The sequence below is a fragment of the Sphaerodactylus townsendi genome, linkage group LG15 (genome assembly GCF_021028975.2).
Source record: "Sphaerodactylus townsendi isolate TG3544 linkage group LG15, MPM_Stown_v2.3, whole genome shotgun sequence".
NCBI classification, from domain to species: domain Eukaryota; kingdom Metazoa; phylum Chordata; class Lepidosauria; order Squamata; family Sphaerodactylidae; genus Sphaerodactylus; species Sphaerodactylus townsendi.
In genome coordinates this window covers 32751052-32766882 of record NC_059439.1, presented here as the reverse complement: position 1 = coordinate 32766882, position 15831 = coordinate 32751052, and the positions used below count along the sequence as shown (strand labels likewise).

The window sequence follows — 15831 nt, the reverse complement described above, 5'->3', positions numbered from 1 at the left end:
GGCAGACCAGTTCTTTCCGGCTTCCTCCTGTTGAAGAGATCAAAACTGAGGGGTGCAGTGAATCTTAGCCAAAAGCAGAGCTTTTTTTTTGGTGACCATATTCACTGGTATTGAGGACCAGCACCCATTTTCAGTGTAAATTGGGATAAACAGCAAAGTAAGTAAATAATATGGTTCAGCTGACTTGAACCCATTTTCCATTCGCACATGTGCTGTTTACGCATTCAGGAAGCGATTGGAGACCTGGGTGAAGTTCTTCCCTGAAGATGTTATATTTGGGTCGTGTGCAATTCACCTATTTTAAGGTACGGGCGGTATCCGTACCTTAAAATTCTCATTCTAGACATTAATTAGAAGGGAATTTGGCTGTTAATCAGAGGGCACAATATTATTTAGGATGTGTGGGTCTGTGTTTCATGAACCATGGAAAAAGTTGGTTCCTGGAGCCAATGAGAAAGCTCAAAGTAAAAGTGCGGATGGGATTATGGAATGATAGTACCGGTAAATCACAAATGTTATTTGCAAAAGATCTCTATTTCAGTCTATGAATGGATCCTCCATTCCTTTGAAAGCTGATCCACGGCTCTGTACCTCTTGCAGGTTAGTTCTGCTCTGAACAGAGAAATGGAGAACAGCACAACGGTGAGAGAATTCATCCTAATGGGACTCTCCGACCTCCCAGCTGTCCGCTTCTCCTTGTTCGCTGCCTTTTTGTTCATTTATTTGATCACCGTCATGGGAAATGGTACCATCCTTCTTGCCATAGGAGCAGACTCCCATTTGCACAACCCCATGTATTTTTTCCTCACCAACCTCTCCTTGCTGGACATCTTCTGCCCCACAGCCACGGTGCCTAAGATGCTGGAGAGCCTCTTGTCAGAGAATAATATAATTTCCTTTGTTGGCTGCGCTCTGCAGCTCTACTTCCTAGTAGCCCTGGCGGGGACTGAGGTCTTCCTCTTGGCTGTCATGGCTTATGACCGCTACGTGGCTGTATGTGACCCCTTGCGATACACAGTCATCATGAGCAAGAAGGCCTGTCTTCAGATGGTCGCTGGCACCTGGATCACGGGCTTCCTCAACTCTTTGCTCCACACGGTACTGACCTTCACCCTACCTTATTGCAAATCCAATAGAGTCAATCAATATTATTGCGACATTCCACCCGTTCTGGCCCTTTCTTGTGCTTCCACCTACTTGGCTGAGATGGTGGTTCTGATTGTTGGGGGCATTTTTGGGGTGGGGGCTTTCCTGGTCACGTTGGTCTCCTACGTCTACATCATCTCCGCCATCCTCAGAATCCGTTCTGCCGAGGGGAAGCGCAAAGCCTTCTCTACCTGTGCCTCTCACCTGATGGTGGTGTGCCTCTTCTATGGGACCACCATCTTCACCTACATACGCCCTTCTTCTAGCCACCACCCAGACCAGGATAGGCTGGTGAGCATGCTGTATGGGGTGCTTACCCCTATGTTGAACCCCTTGATCTACAGCCTTAGGAACAAAGAAGTGAAAGGGGCATTAAAGAGGGCGATTGTGGGATGGGGCAAGAGAAGCGGAGAGAGAGCTAGAGGTTTTTTCCACTGACGAAAAAAGATTAAATTAGTGCACTGAGGTAATCCAATACTGGGTCAAGAAAACACAATATTCTGCATTCTTTAGAAATGAGAAAATCTCATGTTAATACCTACTGTTTCCATGAACGCTTTGACTCTTCACTCTCTAGTACTTGAAACATAAGAGAAATTATACAGTAAACTGTATTTTCTCCCCCCTCCCTTTCTATTCAATCTCATCTTATTTGGGTGTTGTTTAAGAGTAAAGGAGGGGTTTAATTATTATTATTATTATTTTATTATTTATTCGGCTTAATAGACTGCCCAACCCCCGAAAGGCTCTGGGCGGTGTACAATGAGACATAAAAGCAGTATAGCGATTAGCGAGCCGATTAGCGAGTATCCAGGACGCTTGTTGGGTAATTTTGAGCCAGTTACTATCTCTTAGACTAGCCTACCTCACAGGGTTGCTGTGACGATCATGGATGGGGGGGGAGAAGGTCACCACGTATATTACCTTGTGACTCAGGTGGAAATGTTGAATACATTTTTTAAATAAACTTTGTTCAAGGATGTCTTTGGTTTTTTTCGTGTGATGAAACTGTGCTGCGCCCGGTAAACTAACAAAAATGAAGGAAATGGCTACCAATTCATATCATCAGCCCAGTTTAGACCATATGGGGGCAAATGTCCCCGGGCTGCGGCCTTTTTATTTTATTTATTTTTATTTATTGTTTAAACTTTTATACCGCCCCATCCCCTAGGGGCTCTGGGCGGTGTACAGCAACTTAAAACATAATAAATAAATTATTAAAATCTTTAAAACAGCGGTAACACAATACTGGTAGTAGTATTAATAGGGAGGCGTCCAACCAGCCCCGTTTTTCATTAAAATTCTCCCAGGGAAAAGCGGGGGGGGGGGGTGGCGAGCCACATTAGATGGTAGCCTAGATGACAGGCTGGCTGGGGCACCATTTCAGCGGCTGGTCTCTCCAAAGGCCCGGCGGAACAACTCACATGGTGGGCAGAAAATCGCCCCCACATCCCTCCTACACCCTCCGCCAGGTTCTATATAATGTGATGGTGACTCTGAGATGACCTGGTGCAAAAAAACATTGTTTGGTTGTGGTGGGGGAGGCCGACCACCCATTTGTGGGGCGAGGGGGGGGGTGCAGAAAACTCAGATTTTTGTACCAGGCTACATTTTTCCTACATATGCCTATGCCAAGGGGGTAAAGACTTCTTCATTTCATTTGGCATTTATTTGTGATCCCTTCTGCCTTTATTTTTTTTATGTCTGTGTATGCATTTCAGCTCTGGTTTTGTTTTTATGGTGTGTTTTTGCTGGTTTTAATTATTTTTAGCTGCGATTTTATTATGTACATCTTTACTGACACAAAAACCAAAGGAAAAAATGTAGTGTGTCTAAAGCAAAGAAACCCAAAGGAAAATCTCCCCAAAACACTACACTCAAGTGACACAGTTGTATGTATGCCAAAACATGTGAATATATTATCCAACAAGGGTGCAACCCTCCACAGATACAAAAGAGACATACTAAACCCTTTAACAGAAATTAAAATTGCCAATTGATCTCACTCAAATATACGGCAACAGTCAATGTCTTTAATCCATATTGGAGGTGGTGACATTCAGGAAAATAGGACAGGTATCTTGGTGTTCTCCTGTTTCGTATCTTTATTGATAGCCACCTTGGTAGCTCCAAACAGTCTCTCTTCCAAGGGCCAATCCAGTCCATAACTAATTGGCTTCAACACCATGACAAAAATCAGAATTCCCAGACTGTTCTCACGTCCAACTCAAGCAACCTTTCTATCAGTGAACCCTACACACAGTCCTGGCTATCATATTGAGGACAGAAGGCGGAGAGGTTCGGCGTTCAGCCCATCCTTATTGAACCCAGGGCTGAACATGGGGTAGAGGCGCTCAGAGAAAGCATCAGAAAAGGTGAAGATGTGAGCCATGGTATCAGCGTTGTAGAAGGAGACCTGTCCCCCTTCATAATCCAGGTAGACCCCCACCTTCTGAGGTTTGTCCTTGAGGGCCAGCGGTTTAGAGGGAGAGTCAAGAGCTTTGTATTCACTGCCGTTCCGCAGCCAGATGGCCCAGAATCCATTGCTGGGCTTGACGGTGACTTTGGCTTCCTTCCTGTTGACCGATTCCTTGGCCACGCCAACGTCCCAGCTGGTTTTGTCGCCCACTTCGACTTCCCAGTAATGACGCCCCGACGTGAAGCCCTGAGCGCCCAGAACGCATACCGACTTGCTGAACCTCTCCGGTCCATCTGGGACCTCCTCCTCGGGGTTGTCAACCAAATGTACACTGCCATGGTCCTTGGAGAGTACGAGGTTAGGATGGTTAGTGGCAGGATCCAATGTTATCCGGCACGGAGCTGGAGGGATAAGACAGCCATAGAGATTACCTGCCTCGGCTATTTCTTGAAAACCCAAAAAGAAAAGACACTACCTGTCTATACTAAATACACAAACTAATCTGACCTTATTTATGGAAATGTTGCGAGCTTTCTGAAGAATTACCTGGCCATGCGTTTTTTGGGTTTTTTTACAAAATAGTCATGGTTAATTTATCTCTCATCAAGTTATATATATAGGGGTTTGTATGTGGTTATTCAAAGTATTATTAACATACTTAACAGGTTCAGTTTAATGGATAAATTGTTCTTTTTTAAATACTGTAATTTATAATGCCAATAAACAGGCGTCTGTCTGTCTGTCTGTCTGTCTGTCTGTCTGTCTGTCTGTCTGTCTGTCTGTCTGTCTGTCTGTCTGTCTGTCTGTCTGTCTGTCTGTCTGTCTGTCTGTCTGTCTCAAACTAATCTCAAACTGGTACTCAAACCAGTTCTTCTTCGCCATCATACTGAGGCACCAGTAAATTCTGACTATACCAGTACTTACCAGGTCTCAAAGCCGGGAGCATTTCTCTCCACACCGTGTACTGAATGGGGCCTTTAAATTGGCCCAGGCTGAAATCCCGGAAGACCACTGGCATCACGGGCTTTTTCTCTCCACTGAGACAATACCTAAAAGGTTGCAGGAAACACCAGATTTGGAATGAATTTGGCGGAAGAAACCAATTTTCATCACGCCCTAGTAGCCAGAGGTGGAAGTACTACCAGTGGCGTATCTGCCTAGGGACAAGGGGTACCCCTTGTTCCAGGGCGCCACTCTTCTGGTCACGTGGGGGGCACAAAATCGGCCCCCCCACGTGACCAGGAAGTCCTGCTGTCTTGTCATTTTCACACGCCTCGACCCCCCCGAGGCACGCAAAAATGACAAGGCAGCAGAACTTCCTGCTGACTCCAAGCACCCTAAACCTTGCCCGTGTTCATGTCCATGGTGACATGGGTTGGTCGAGGAGTGGGGGGTGGAGCCTGGGGGCATCACAGGGCAGAGCTGGGGTGGTGGGCAGCAGAGCCTTGGGGGCGTCCTGGAGACAATTTGTCTCCGGGCACCATTTACCCCTGGTACACCACTGAGTACTACAAACCCATTACGCTTTTGTAGCCCTTAAGACATTGAAGATGGGTTTGCAAATGATATTTCCATGTGCAGCAAGGTCCTAAATTAATTAAGACTTTTTTTAAAAGCCGGAGGAGGAGGAGGAGGAGGAATTGGTCAGAAAAAAAGTTATCATGGGTAAATTGTGTTAAGGAATGAGGCTCTGGTCGGTGGGCAAAAATTATCACAGCAAAATTAATAGGTGAAGGGAGTTACGGCTCAATGGGAGAACGTACGCCATGGCACGCCTTCTCGACACTTGCCGTTAACTTGCCACCAGCCAAAGAACCATCAAGGGTCCCTAGAGATGGTTCTCAATTGGACCTCCCCTTTTTACATCACCCAGACCTCAATCCAATCTTCATGCCATGATGAATCACATGAATTCCCCAGCCCCACAGGAAACCAGTGCCAGGATTTCGTTCCCCTGGTCCCCTCTCCTGGCACTCCAACCCACAACTCATTCCCCCCCCCCCAGGTCTTTTCACACCACTGAAACCCTAAGAGGTTCTTGAAGAAGACAGATGGGGGAGAGAGAAACAAAGGGGGGAAAGAGGTCTACTCACTTCTCCACAAAAGCTTTGATGTTCTGCAGAAAGAAAGAAGAAGAATTAGCAGAGCAACGCCAGCTGTTAAGCATGATTTGCTATCACAGCCTATAGGGAAGCTGGTTAAAAATCGGGGGGGGGGGGTGTGAAATTGATCCTATTTCAACCAAAGCTGGAGACCTGCCTACTGCCTGTTTTCAACTGCCTATTGGTGCAGCTGGGAGTGAAGATGGCAATGGTATAGCTTGATGATGGGATCCAAACATTTTAGTAACAGGTTCCCATGGTGGTGGGATTCAAACTGTTGCGTAGCGCCAATGGGGCTGGGCGGGGCACGATGGGGGCGTGGCCGGGCATTCCGGGGGCGCGGCATTCCTGGGCGGGGCTGTAGCAAGGACGCAGCCACTGCACCAGTCCTCGGGCGGGCAACGAATGCACGCAGGCGCAGGCTGCCACGCACGCCAGTGCACCTCCTGCTAGACTGCTTCAAGTTCTGCGCGCTACTGCTAAGAGGAGGGGCGTAACTAAGGCAAAAACCACGTGGCAAAATCACCAATTAGTCACCCCCTCTCGGCACACACAGATAATTAGTAACCTACTCTCGGGAACCTGTGAGAACCTGCTGGATCCCACCTCTGGGAGAATCTCCAGAACTTAAAAGTCCTCTGGGGTCAGAAACTGAAATGCCTGGAGACCGAAGGCCTTCTGAGACATCCTACGAACCAGAACTCAGCGCCACAAACTGAAAGGGCCTGCAAAGATTCGTTGAGAGGTGCACCAACCTTCAGGAACATCTCAGGGTCTTGCTGCTCCTTCAGCTGAGCTTGGATCTTCGCCACATGCTCCTCTGCCACGCGGATTTGCTCCTGCCCGTTGCGCTGGTTGGTTTCCAGCTCGCTGAGAAGTAGTTCCTCCTCCTGCCGAAGCTCCCTCCTCATGGCCGCCTCCTTCTCCTGGAGCCACTGGTGGAGCTCAAAGAACTGGGCTGAGAGATGCTGCTCCAGTCGGAGCCGCTGGGCCTTAGGAAGAGACCGAGAAGAGCAGGGATGAGGGGCCTGATGCCCGGGTAGAACTTGTTCAGTTTTTTTGATAGCCGCATTAGAGCAGAGAGCGATCATCTGCCTCAGGTTGTATCTTTCTCTTCCGCTTGCCAGGGGCGTACCTCCCAGGGGAACATACGGGGACAAATGTCCCCGGGCTGCAACCATTTAGTCATGTGGGGGGGGCAGAAAATCGCCCCCACACCCTTCCTCCTTCCCCCTGTGATGGTGACTTTGAGATGATCTGGTGCAAAAAAATGTGGTGGGGGAGGGCGACCACCCATTGGGGGTGGGGGGAAACTCAGATTTTGCACCGGACTACATTTTCCCTAGATACGCCTCTGCTGCTAGCAAATATTTATCTGTCTCGCTTTAACAATATGGGTTCAAATTTAGCTAAACATAAATGGAATATTGGGCTGCATAATTAACTTAAAGCTTTACTCGGTTCTAGCAGCATATCTACAGAGAACAGCACCAGGGCAAGAAGAAGAAGAAGAAGAAGAAGAAGAAGAAGAAGAAGAAGAAGAAGAAGAAGAAGAAGAAGAAGAAGAAGAAGAAGAAGAAGAAGAAGAAGAAGAAGAAGAAGAAGAAGAAGAAGAAGAAGAAGAAGAAGAGGAGGAGGAGGAGGAGGAGGAGGGGGCGGAGGAGGAGGAGGAGGAGGAGGAGGAGGAGGAGGAGGAGGAGGAGGAGGAGGAGTTTGGATTTATATCCCCCCTTTCTCTCCTGCAGGAGACTCAAAGGGGCTGACAATCTCCTTGCCCTTCCCCCCTCACAACAAACACCCTGCGAGGTAGGTGGGGCTGAGAGAGCTCCGAGAAGCTGTGACTAGCCCAAGGTCACCCAGCTGGCGTGTGTGGGAGTGTACAGACTAATCTGAATTCCCCAGATTAGATACACGAGCTCTTAACCTCCTACGCCACTGCTGCTCCAAGCACTAAAAGCCCTCCTCCCTCCCTCCCTCGCAACCTGACCATTTGTAATTCTAGGGGTTTCCAGATCCCACCAAGAGGTCAGCACCCCTAGTGGAATGCATGCGTGTCTAATGAAAGAGCTGGAGGAAGCCCCCCACTAAGACAGACACATAGACAAGAGGGCTGGACTCACCGTGATTTCGGCGACTTTCTGGGCACTCGTCTCCTGCAACGACTTTGCCGCCTGGGCTCTGGACTCCAGCTGCGCTTGAGACGCCGTCAAGATCTCCTGGATGGAAAATCAAACAACACAGAGAGGCAGGATTGAGAGACGTCTGGATGGCCGCCGCGGGAAAAGAAGCTGCTGACCTTTCTGCCAGATCCCGCAGGCTCTTCCTAGGTCCGTGCTGCCGGGGTCTCAAGTGGTAGAATCAAGTGATTTACATTGGTCAACAAAGACCCCATCATCTCAGTGACTTTCTAGTAGGCAAATGGGATGCGAGCGGTCTCTGAATAGCGCAAAAGATGATGACTCGTGGGTGTGTGTGTGTGTGTGTGTGTGTGTGAAGAGCTGTCAAGTTGCAGCCAACTTATGGCAGTAGGGTTTACGAGGCAAGAGATCAACAGATGTGGTTTGCCATAACGATCTCATAATTACACGCCTCTGCGTAACGATCTTGTAATTACATGGCAGTCTCCCCTCCAAATACTGTCCAGGGCCAAACCTTCTTGGCTTCTGAGATCTAACAATATCAGGCTAGGTTGGACCATCTAGATTTATTTATTTGTTGCACTTTTACCCCGCCAAATCTCCTAGAGGACTCAGGGCGGCTTGGTGACCTTAGCAGCAAAAAAAACCCCCAACCAAACAAAACTAGACTTGGGTTGAATTCATGGGGAGGGGGGTATTGCTAGTGAAAGAGAAACAAGGAACCACTCTGGCCAAAAGTCTGCGATGGCCATCATGAGAACTGCATGGCCAAAAGCCATGTGGAATCAGGGTTGTCAGAAGAAAAGCTGAGCAATTCCAAGTGAAAGAGCCGGACGGATCCAACATCAGGTCTGAATTCACCCTTCTTCCTTGGTAAATTTCTAGAAGCCCAGCTTGCTCATTTCTATTATAAGCTGCCTTCTGTCGAACGCAGCTTTAACCTGAATCGGGAGGGCAATGTTTACTAAATTCCAAGTTCTTTCCCACTCAAATTTAGGTTACCAACTCTGGCCTGAGAAAGTCCTGGAGATTTGAAGGCAGGGCCTGTGGAAAGGGGGGAGTTCACCCAAAAGATGTGGCATGCCTTGCAGTCTGCCCCAGTGGTGGGATCCAAAAAATTTAATAACAGGTTCCCATGGTGGTGGGATTCAAGCAGTGGCGTAGCACCAATGGGGCGTGGCCGGGCACGACGGGGGCGTGGCCGGGCATTAATAATTTCTCTGTTACTGTAAAAAACTCTTACTGTAAAAAAAAAGCTCCTAATTTCCAGCTGGTATCTTTCTGTCCATAATTTAAACTCATTATAGCAAGTCCTATCGTCTACTGCCAACAGAAACAACTACTTCTCCTCTAATTGACTGCCTGTCAAATACTTAAAACTTTCAAAAACTTTCAAATTTGGTTTCTAGAAACCAAAAGAAGGATACTTTCCTTAAACAAGGAACTTTCCCATATTTCTAAAACATGTTTTTAAAACAGCCCGACAGGGAGAAGTATCCCGTTTTCTACCTTCGCTAACCAGCCACATAGGAAACAACAGGACTTTATGATTTTTGGACCTAATGGAATTTCTAACGGAAAAGCAGACCCAATTAGTAACCCCCTCTCGGCACACACAAATAATTGGTGACCCACTCTCAGGAACTGGTGAGGACCTGCTGGATCCCACCTCTAGTCTGCCCTCCGAAAGCTGCCGTTTTCTCCAGGCGAACCGATTGCTGCAGGCTGGAGAGCAAGTTGGAATTGCAAAACTCGAGGCCCCACCTGAGCATTCGCAACTCTACAAACTGTCGTCATCCCAAACAACTACGCAATAGCAATACAGTTCACAGATACGGTTCGCCCACTTTTTAACTGGGGAGCAGAGAATCACATCCTGTATCCTCTAATGGAGACAAAGTGTTTTTGTTCTCCGTGTTTTGCTGAAGGGTTTCATGGTCAGTTGAAATAGCAACATACAAGCAACTGCATTCGCCTGCATCTGTGGCTGGCATCTTCAGAGGTGTATCACAGAGGGAAGTCTGTGACACACTGTGAGCCCTTCAGGGATGGGGCGGTTTATTAAGTTAAGTTAAGTTAAGTTAGTAAGTTAGTAAGTTAGTAAGTTAGTAAGTTAGTAATAATAATAATAATAATAATAATAATAATAATAAAAATAAATAAATAAATAAATAAATAAATAAAACCAATTATCCACTATTTTCCAAGGCATATCAGCATGACTTGGATTTGCTGTTACTTTTTTCTTTAATGCAAGCTTTTAACAACTCTGCTGACTTTGCTGCACAGGCGTATGACCTATGGAAGGGCGCCCACGTGATGCCCCAGCCGCATGCCACCAAACCCCACCCCCTGCTCGGGGGGCCACCCAGAGGAGGTGTTACACCCGGGAGCCAATGTGTCCCCTTGATACACTTCTGCTTTGCTGAGATGCATTATTTAAATTCAGGGGCAGGCTACAAGCTTCCTGGGACTCAGAGCTCTCTCTTCCAATTGTAGTAGAAAAACTGATGTCAATTTGTTGTGGTGGGTTTTCCAGGCCGCGTGGCCGTGGTCTGGTAGATCTTGTTCCTAACATTTCGCCTGCATCTGTGGCTGGCATCTTCAGAGGTGTATCACAGAGGGAAGTCAGACTTCCCTCTGTGATACACTGGATGCAGTGTGTCACAGACTTCCCTCTGTGATACACCTCTGAAGATGCCAGTCACAGATGCAGGCAAAACTTTAGGAACAAGATCTACCAGACCACGGCCACACAGCCTGGAAAACCCACCACAACCAGTTGAATCCACCCGTGAAAGTCTTCAATAATACATTGAAGTCAATTTATTTATTTTATTATTTTATTTTATTGAATTTATATCCTGCCCTTATCCCCGCAGGCAGAAGGGTGCCCTCTAGCGTCCATTTACAGCACTACGCCCAGCACTAACAATGACCTGACCAAGTGAATTAACCATCAAGCCCAGTATAAGACACTGACCCCTACTGACCTTATAGTGCTCTACAGCCTCATCCGGAGGAAGACACTGGTGCCCCCAGTGTTCCGGTTGCAAGACCCTTGCCAGACAGCCGTCTTCTAGACAGAAGATTAGGTCTCCTTCCACTTCCTCGTCCTTTTCCAGTTCAGCGTCTTCGTCGCTGTTGTGGGCCGAGAGGGACTCCATCGCCTTCTGCGCCAGCTGCCCCAGCACCCTGTTAGCCGTGAACTTGCCCCCGGGTATCTCGCAGCGGCACTCCGGGCAGGTGGGCAGGGGCGCGTCTTCCCCGCCGTCGGCGGGGATTTCTTCCCAGTAGCGTGTGATGCAGGCCTGGCAGAAGTTGTGCCCACACTCCAGGATGACGGGATCGGAAAAGAGCTCCAAGCAGATGGAGCAGCTCAGGTCTTGTGCCAAGTCCTCCACTCCAATTGGGACCGCCATGGAGGAAAAAGAAGAGAGAGCAACAGGAGGGCTTCAAATCTTCTCTCAGTCTGGTTATGTTTGATGCTTCTCTCTTACCCTTTCAATTTTGCAGTTCCCGTTGTATTCAGCATTCCATAATGGTCTGCGTTTCCCCTCCTGTTCAAGTTCTGTATCTCTGCTCCTAGTTTGTGCCGCTTTCTCTCTGCACAATTCTACTTCTTGGGTCACTTCGCACCTTGCTGCTAAGTTCTAGCTACTCAGAACGACAGCTCCAGTACTATTCAGGTTTTTTATCCTTCTACTTTGCCCGTGTCTTTTTGTTCCTAAGCCTTCGTAGCAGTTATGCCATTTGCTCGCTCGACCGCCGATCCACTTCTCTCCAGCTTCTGTTCTACTCTGTAGGAATTTCCGCCGTCCTCCCGTCTCTCCTTCTGCAATCCTCTCCCACACTTGTTTTCGGTCAGCCCTGCCCAGACAGCACAAGTCTCAACACAGCTGCTGGAATTTGTCAGACTACAGATGAAGACACTCTCCGAGTTAGGCTGCAAACGTCAGTCTGGGGCTCCGGTCAATCGTTCTGATGTCTGGGTCTCTTTTATTTCCCACAACGCCCCTGCCCTGCAGGGATAGGGCGGGATATAAATCTGGAATACATAAAATAAAAGCCCACCTCTCTCTTACGAATGTTTGCATGTATCACTTATGCCATCATAAGCACGTGATGACGGCCACCTCCCAGATGACCACATCACCTGAACACAGGTAGAGGCAATTTGCTGTTCAAGAGCTCCAAACCAGTTATGATTGATAAGGTCTAACAGAAGAATCCCCTGCTGGCAGGGGATAATGGGAACTGTAGTCCATAACATCTGGAGGGTCGCGAGTTTGACACCTACGGGCTACAGGATCCAAGGGCTCTCTCCCTTGTGCTAAATGGGAAGGAGTTGCTGCTGGTGATAAGGGGACGTTGCATAACCTTCCTTTGACTCTCTCCCCGGCTATGATCTGGAACCACAATCTTCTGATCTGGAGCAACAAGAAAAAAAGCAATCTGAGAATGCGAAGTCATCTAGCAGGCAAGAGAGAGTCAGAGGCCATTGTCTTCCTCCGCATCATGCCGGAGGTATTTCTTGGAGGCCTCCTATCCAAATGGTTGCCAGGGTCGAGGCTGAGAGGGGATGACTAGTTCAACATCACTCAGCAAGGTTCCATGGTAGGGTGGGAATTTGAAACTGCGTTTGCCAGATTCTAGTCCAACACCTTAACCACTGCACCACATAAGAACATAAGGAAGAGCCAGCTGGATCAGGCCAGAGTCGATCTAGTCCAGCACTCTGCTACTCGCAGTGGCCCACCAGGTGCCTTTGGGAGCTCACATGCAGGATGTGAAAGCAATTACCTCCTGCTGCTGCTGCTGCTGCTGCTTCTCCTGAGCACCTGGTCTGCTAAGGCCTTTGCAATCTCAGATCAAGGAGGACCACAGTAGGGCTAGAGGGGGGGGGAAGGGCAGGAAATCTATTGTTGGGTGGATCTTATACCTATCGCACCCCTCCACTGAGAAAAGTCTGTTCATTGATATATTTTTTCATATATTTATATCCCGGACGTTCTTTGGCTCAAGTTCAAAGCTGTGTTCCAACTTGAGTAGCTTCTCTATTGGTGGAACGGCCACTTAGGTTGGCGGAAAACTCCTTAGGTTGGAGGTAGGCTATTTGGGAGATGGGTTGATCCACCTCGGTTTGTCCAAACTAGGATTTTCTTCCCCATAGGTCCAGGGTTTTTGAAAGTTCTGTAAGGCGTAGCTGACCTAGAGTTGTCCCCAGTGGTGACAGTCATCTTGTCAATGAAGAATTGCCACAAGAGGAGGCAACTGAAAGCCAACGTTCGCCAGGTGATAAGGAGTGTAAATATTTTGATTAGAATCTGCCAAAGAGAAACAGTAGCTCAATACCTGCACCAGATAACCATGCCCAGGCTCCGTAGAGCAATTATTTTGGCCCGTTGCAATGCCCTTCCATCAGTCGTATCAACAGGGAGATTCACTAAAACCCCTTACCGTCAAAGGCTATGCATATGCAACGGGAATTGTGTTGACTCTATAGACCATATTTTACTTTATTGTCCACTTTACACAGTACCCAGAGTCAAATACTTGTCACCCCTGCTACTCAAAAAAGAGTATGCATCTGACTTGCAAAAGATTGCCTTTCTGTTGGACAGCCCCAGTAGTGATGCAAATGATGCAGTCACCAAATTTTTGGATTTGTATATAAAACAGCGCTTTAGGAGCAAATCCTGAACATCAGCCTTCTCTACCTGTACATTTATTTTAGTTTCCCTCTACTTGGTTAAGTGGATCTGTGTATATAATGTTGTTATGCCAATAAAGGTTCTTTGTTGTTGTTGTTGTTGAAACAGTAGCTTCACAGTTTAAAATCTGGCCTGATTTCTGGGATGGGAGTCAAGGCTGGTGAATTATAGCATAAGAACTCTACTGAAAGTGAGAAACGGCATTAGCCTTTCCCTCTATTTTTCGACCTCTCAATTGTTTTAATAAATTCTGGGCAAAGGTTTTACGGGGTGGGGGTGGGGGAGGTTTCTGACTTATGACTCATCCTTAAAAGCGGCATCTCCCCTAATTAAGTTGGGCTTTTGTTGTGAAACAGTGGGCTGGACTTCCTATCTTGCACCAATTTCAAAATCCCATTTACCTGGCCCCTCTAGGAATTAATGTTGTTGACTCAGGGGGTGAGTCACCCACACAGGAAATGGGTCCAACGCAGGTCAGTGCATGTCATGGACAGCGGGTTTCTGCGGGTCTGCAAATTCGCTCGTCCTCCACACTCAATGCAGTAGAAAGATCTAGAAAACTCTGTGTCACGTTTGAGCTACAAGCCCTCCCTTCACCTCCGTCTGCACAGCGTCAGTTGTGTAATGCTGCCACACCCTGGATTTCGTTGTGTAACGTTGTTTAAAAGATCTTTTGACACCCGCACAAAAATAACTTCTGCTAACATGCTAACGAAAGGAACAAAGAGAATCACCTATCAAGGACCAGACCGTAAGATTTGATAGCAGTAGATACGTCAGTGCTTTGGTATTTGTATATCTGGTTACCTTGCAGATAGGTAAAACCAAACAACGGGGCCAGTCCTGGCTAGGAGAAGTCCATATTTACAGAAAAATTTGTTTGGGATACAAAACTGAAGTTTGAACAGCAACATGTGTGCATATGCTAACAGTAAAATACAAAGTTTGTTGGAACTTTTGAGTATCCATGGCAACCCAAAGTTGCTTGAAAAATACAACCGCAGTGGCCATCAAGGGAATCAAAAGTCAGCTCCAAGTCACTCCTTCCCATTTCTCACCCCATCCTTTGCCATGGTGGGGGCAGTGGGAAAAACCACAAATGCAGATCTTACATAGAGAGCCAGTGTAGTTTGGTGGCTGAGTGGCAGACTCTAATCTTGAGAATCAGGTTTGATTCTCCACTCCTCCGCCTGCAGCCAACTGAATGACCTTGGGCCAATCAGATTTCTCTGAACTCTCTCAGCCCCACCTACCTCACAAGGTCTCTGTTGTGGGCAGAGGAAGGGAAGGCAATTGTAAGTCTCTTGGAGACTCCTTAAAAGGTAGAGAAAAGTATAAAAACAAACTCTTCTTCATAGAGACTGGGAAAGACCACTACTGGCCCCTGGGCCAGTGGTCCAACCAGCTTATAAGGCAAGTTTTCATTTTTGAACCAGAAAAATGTTGCATCTCCCCCCCCAAGCACAGACCTGAAATTATAACTTTATGGGAGTTCTTAGAAAACATGTCCATCTTGGACATAACACTTTGGACTTTGAATGTTGCTATTCGTCTACTCGCATGAAATTGTATTTTCATGAAATATATGTTGAACTTACCGTGCGGCTTTTCACCGCTGTGTGCATTTATTAAATTACAGATGTAGTATTTGCAGTACTGATTCTCAGGTTTCATCATCTGTTTACTTACTGTGTAGCCTGTTACAGTTCTTATAGTTCAGTGATGGCGAACCTATGGCACGGATGCCAGAACGCACACAGAGTTCATCATGTGGGGGGCGGAAAATCCCCCACACACACATACACATCTAGGTTGGCCTGGGTCACTGAACACGATGTGTGCCCACTGCGGTGAGCAGGGAGGACTCGGCTGGCAGGCCTGGTGCCTGTGCTCCGGGTGGCTGCTACCTGGGGGGGAGGGGCGCAGAGGAGGCAGAGATGCTGGAGAGGCACAGAGTGGTGCATGCAGGACTTGCTGGAGGCTAGAGCAGGCTGGCCCCTGCTCGAACGTGTGGGGCGGAGGAAGAGGGAGCCAACCAGTTTTTTCTAAACTGAAACCTCAGCATTCAGGTTAAATTGCCGAGTTGGCACTTTGCAATAAATAAGTGGGGTTTGGGTTGCAATTTGGGCACTCGGTCTCAAAAAGGTTCGCCATCACTGTTATAGTTCATGTGATTTATCATGGCATGATAACAACCCCCCCCCCCCCCCGGATCTAAACCATAACTTGGGGAAATCGGACCCTGTTAAGAACTGCTTGCAGGAATGAACAAATTTAAAGCAGATAATCCCTTTATTTGAGCCTTATCTGAC

At 47.5% G+C, this 15831-nt stretch overlaps 2 protein-coding genes across 2 annotated transcripts; one reads left to right on the top strand and one right to left on the bottom strand.

Annotated features, from left to right (window-relative positions):
- The first annotated feature begins 597 nt into the window (after positions 1 to 597).
- On the top strand, positions 598 to 1858 carry LOC125445260 (olfactory receptor 5V1-like). Its single transcript, XM_048518223.1, has one exon. The coding sequence runs from the start codon at positions 625 to 627 to the stop codon at positions 1582 to 1584; it is 960 nt and encodes a 319-aa protein (XP_048374180.1). The 5' UTR covers positions 598 to 624; the 3' UTR covers positions 1585 to 1858.
- Positions 1859 to 3023: 1165 nt separating this feature from the next.
- LOC125445259 (zinc-binding protein A33-like) lies at positions 3024 to 11732 on the bottom strand. Its single transcript, XM_048518222.1, has 6 exons — positions 10799 to 11732; positions 7788 to 7883; positions 6423 to 6659; positions 5659 to 5681; positions 4490 to 4614; positions 3024 to 3966 (listed from the first exon to the last, which is right to left on the bottom strand). The coding sequence occupies exons 1-6, from the start codon at positions 11225 to 11227 to the stop codon at positions 3419 to 3421; spliced, it is 1458 nt and encodes a 485-aa protein (XP_048374179.1). The 5' UTR covers positions 11228 to 11732; the 3' UTR covers positions 3024 to 3418.
- Positions 11733 to 15831: the final 4099 nt, after the last annotated feature.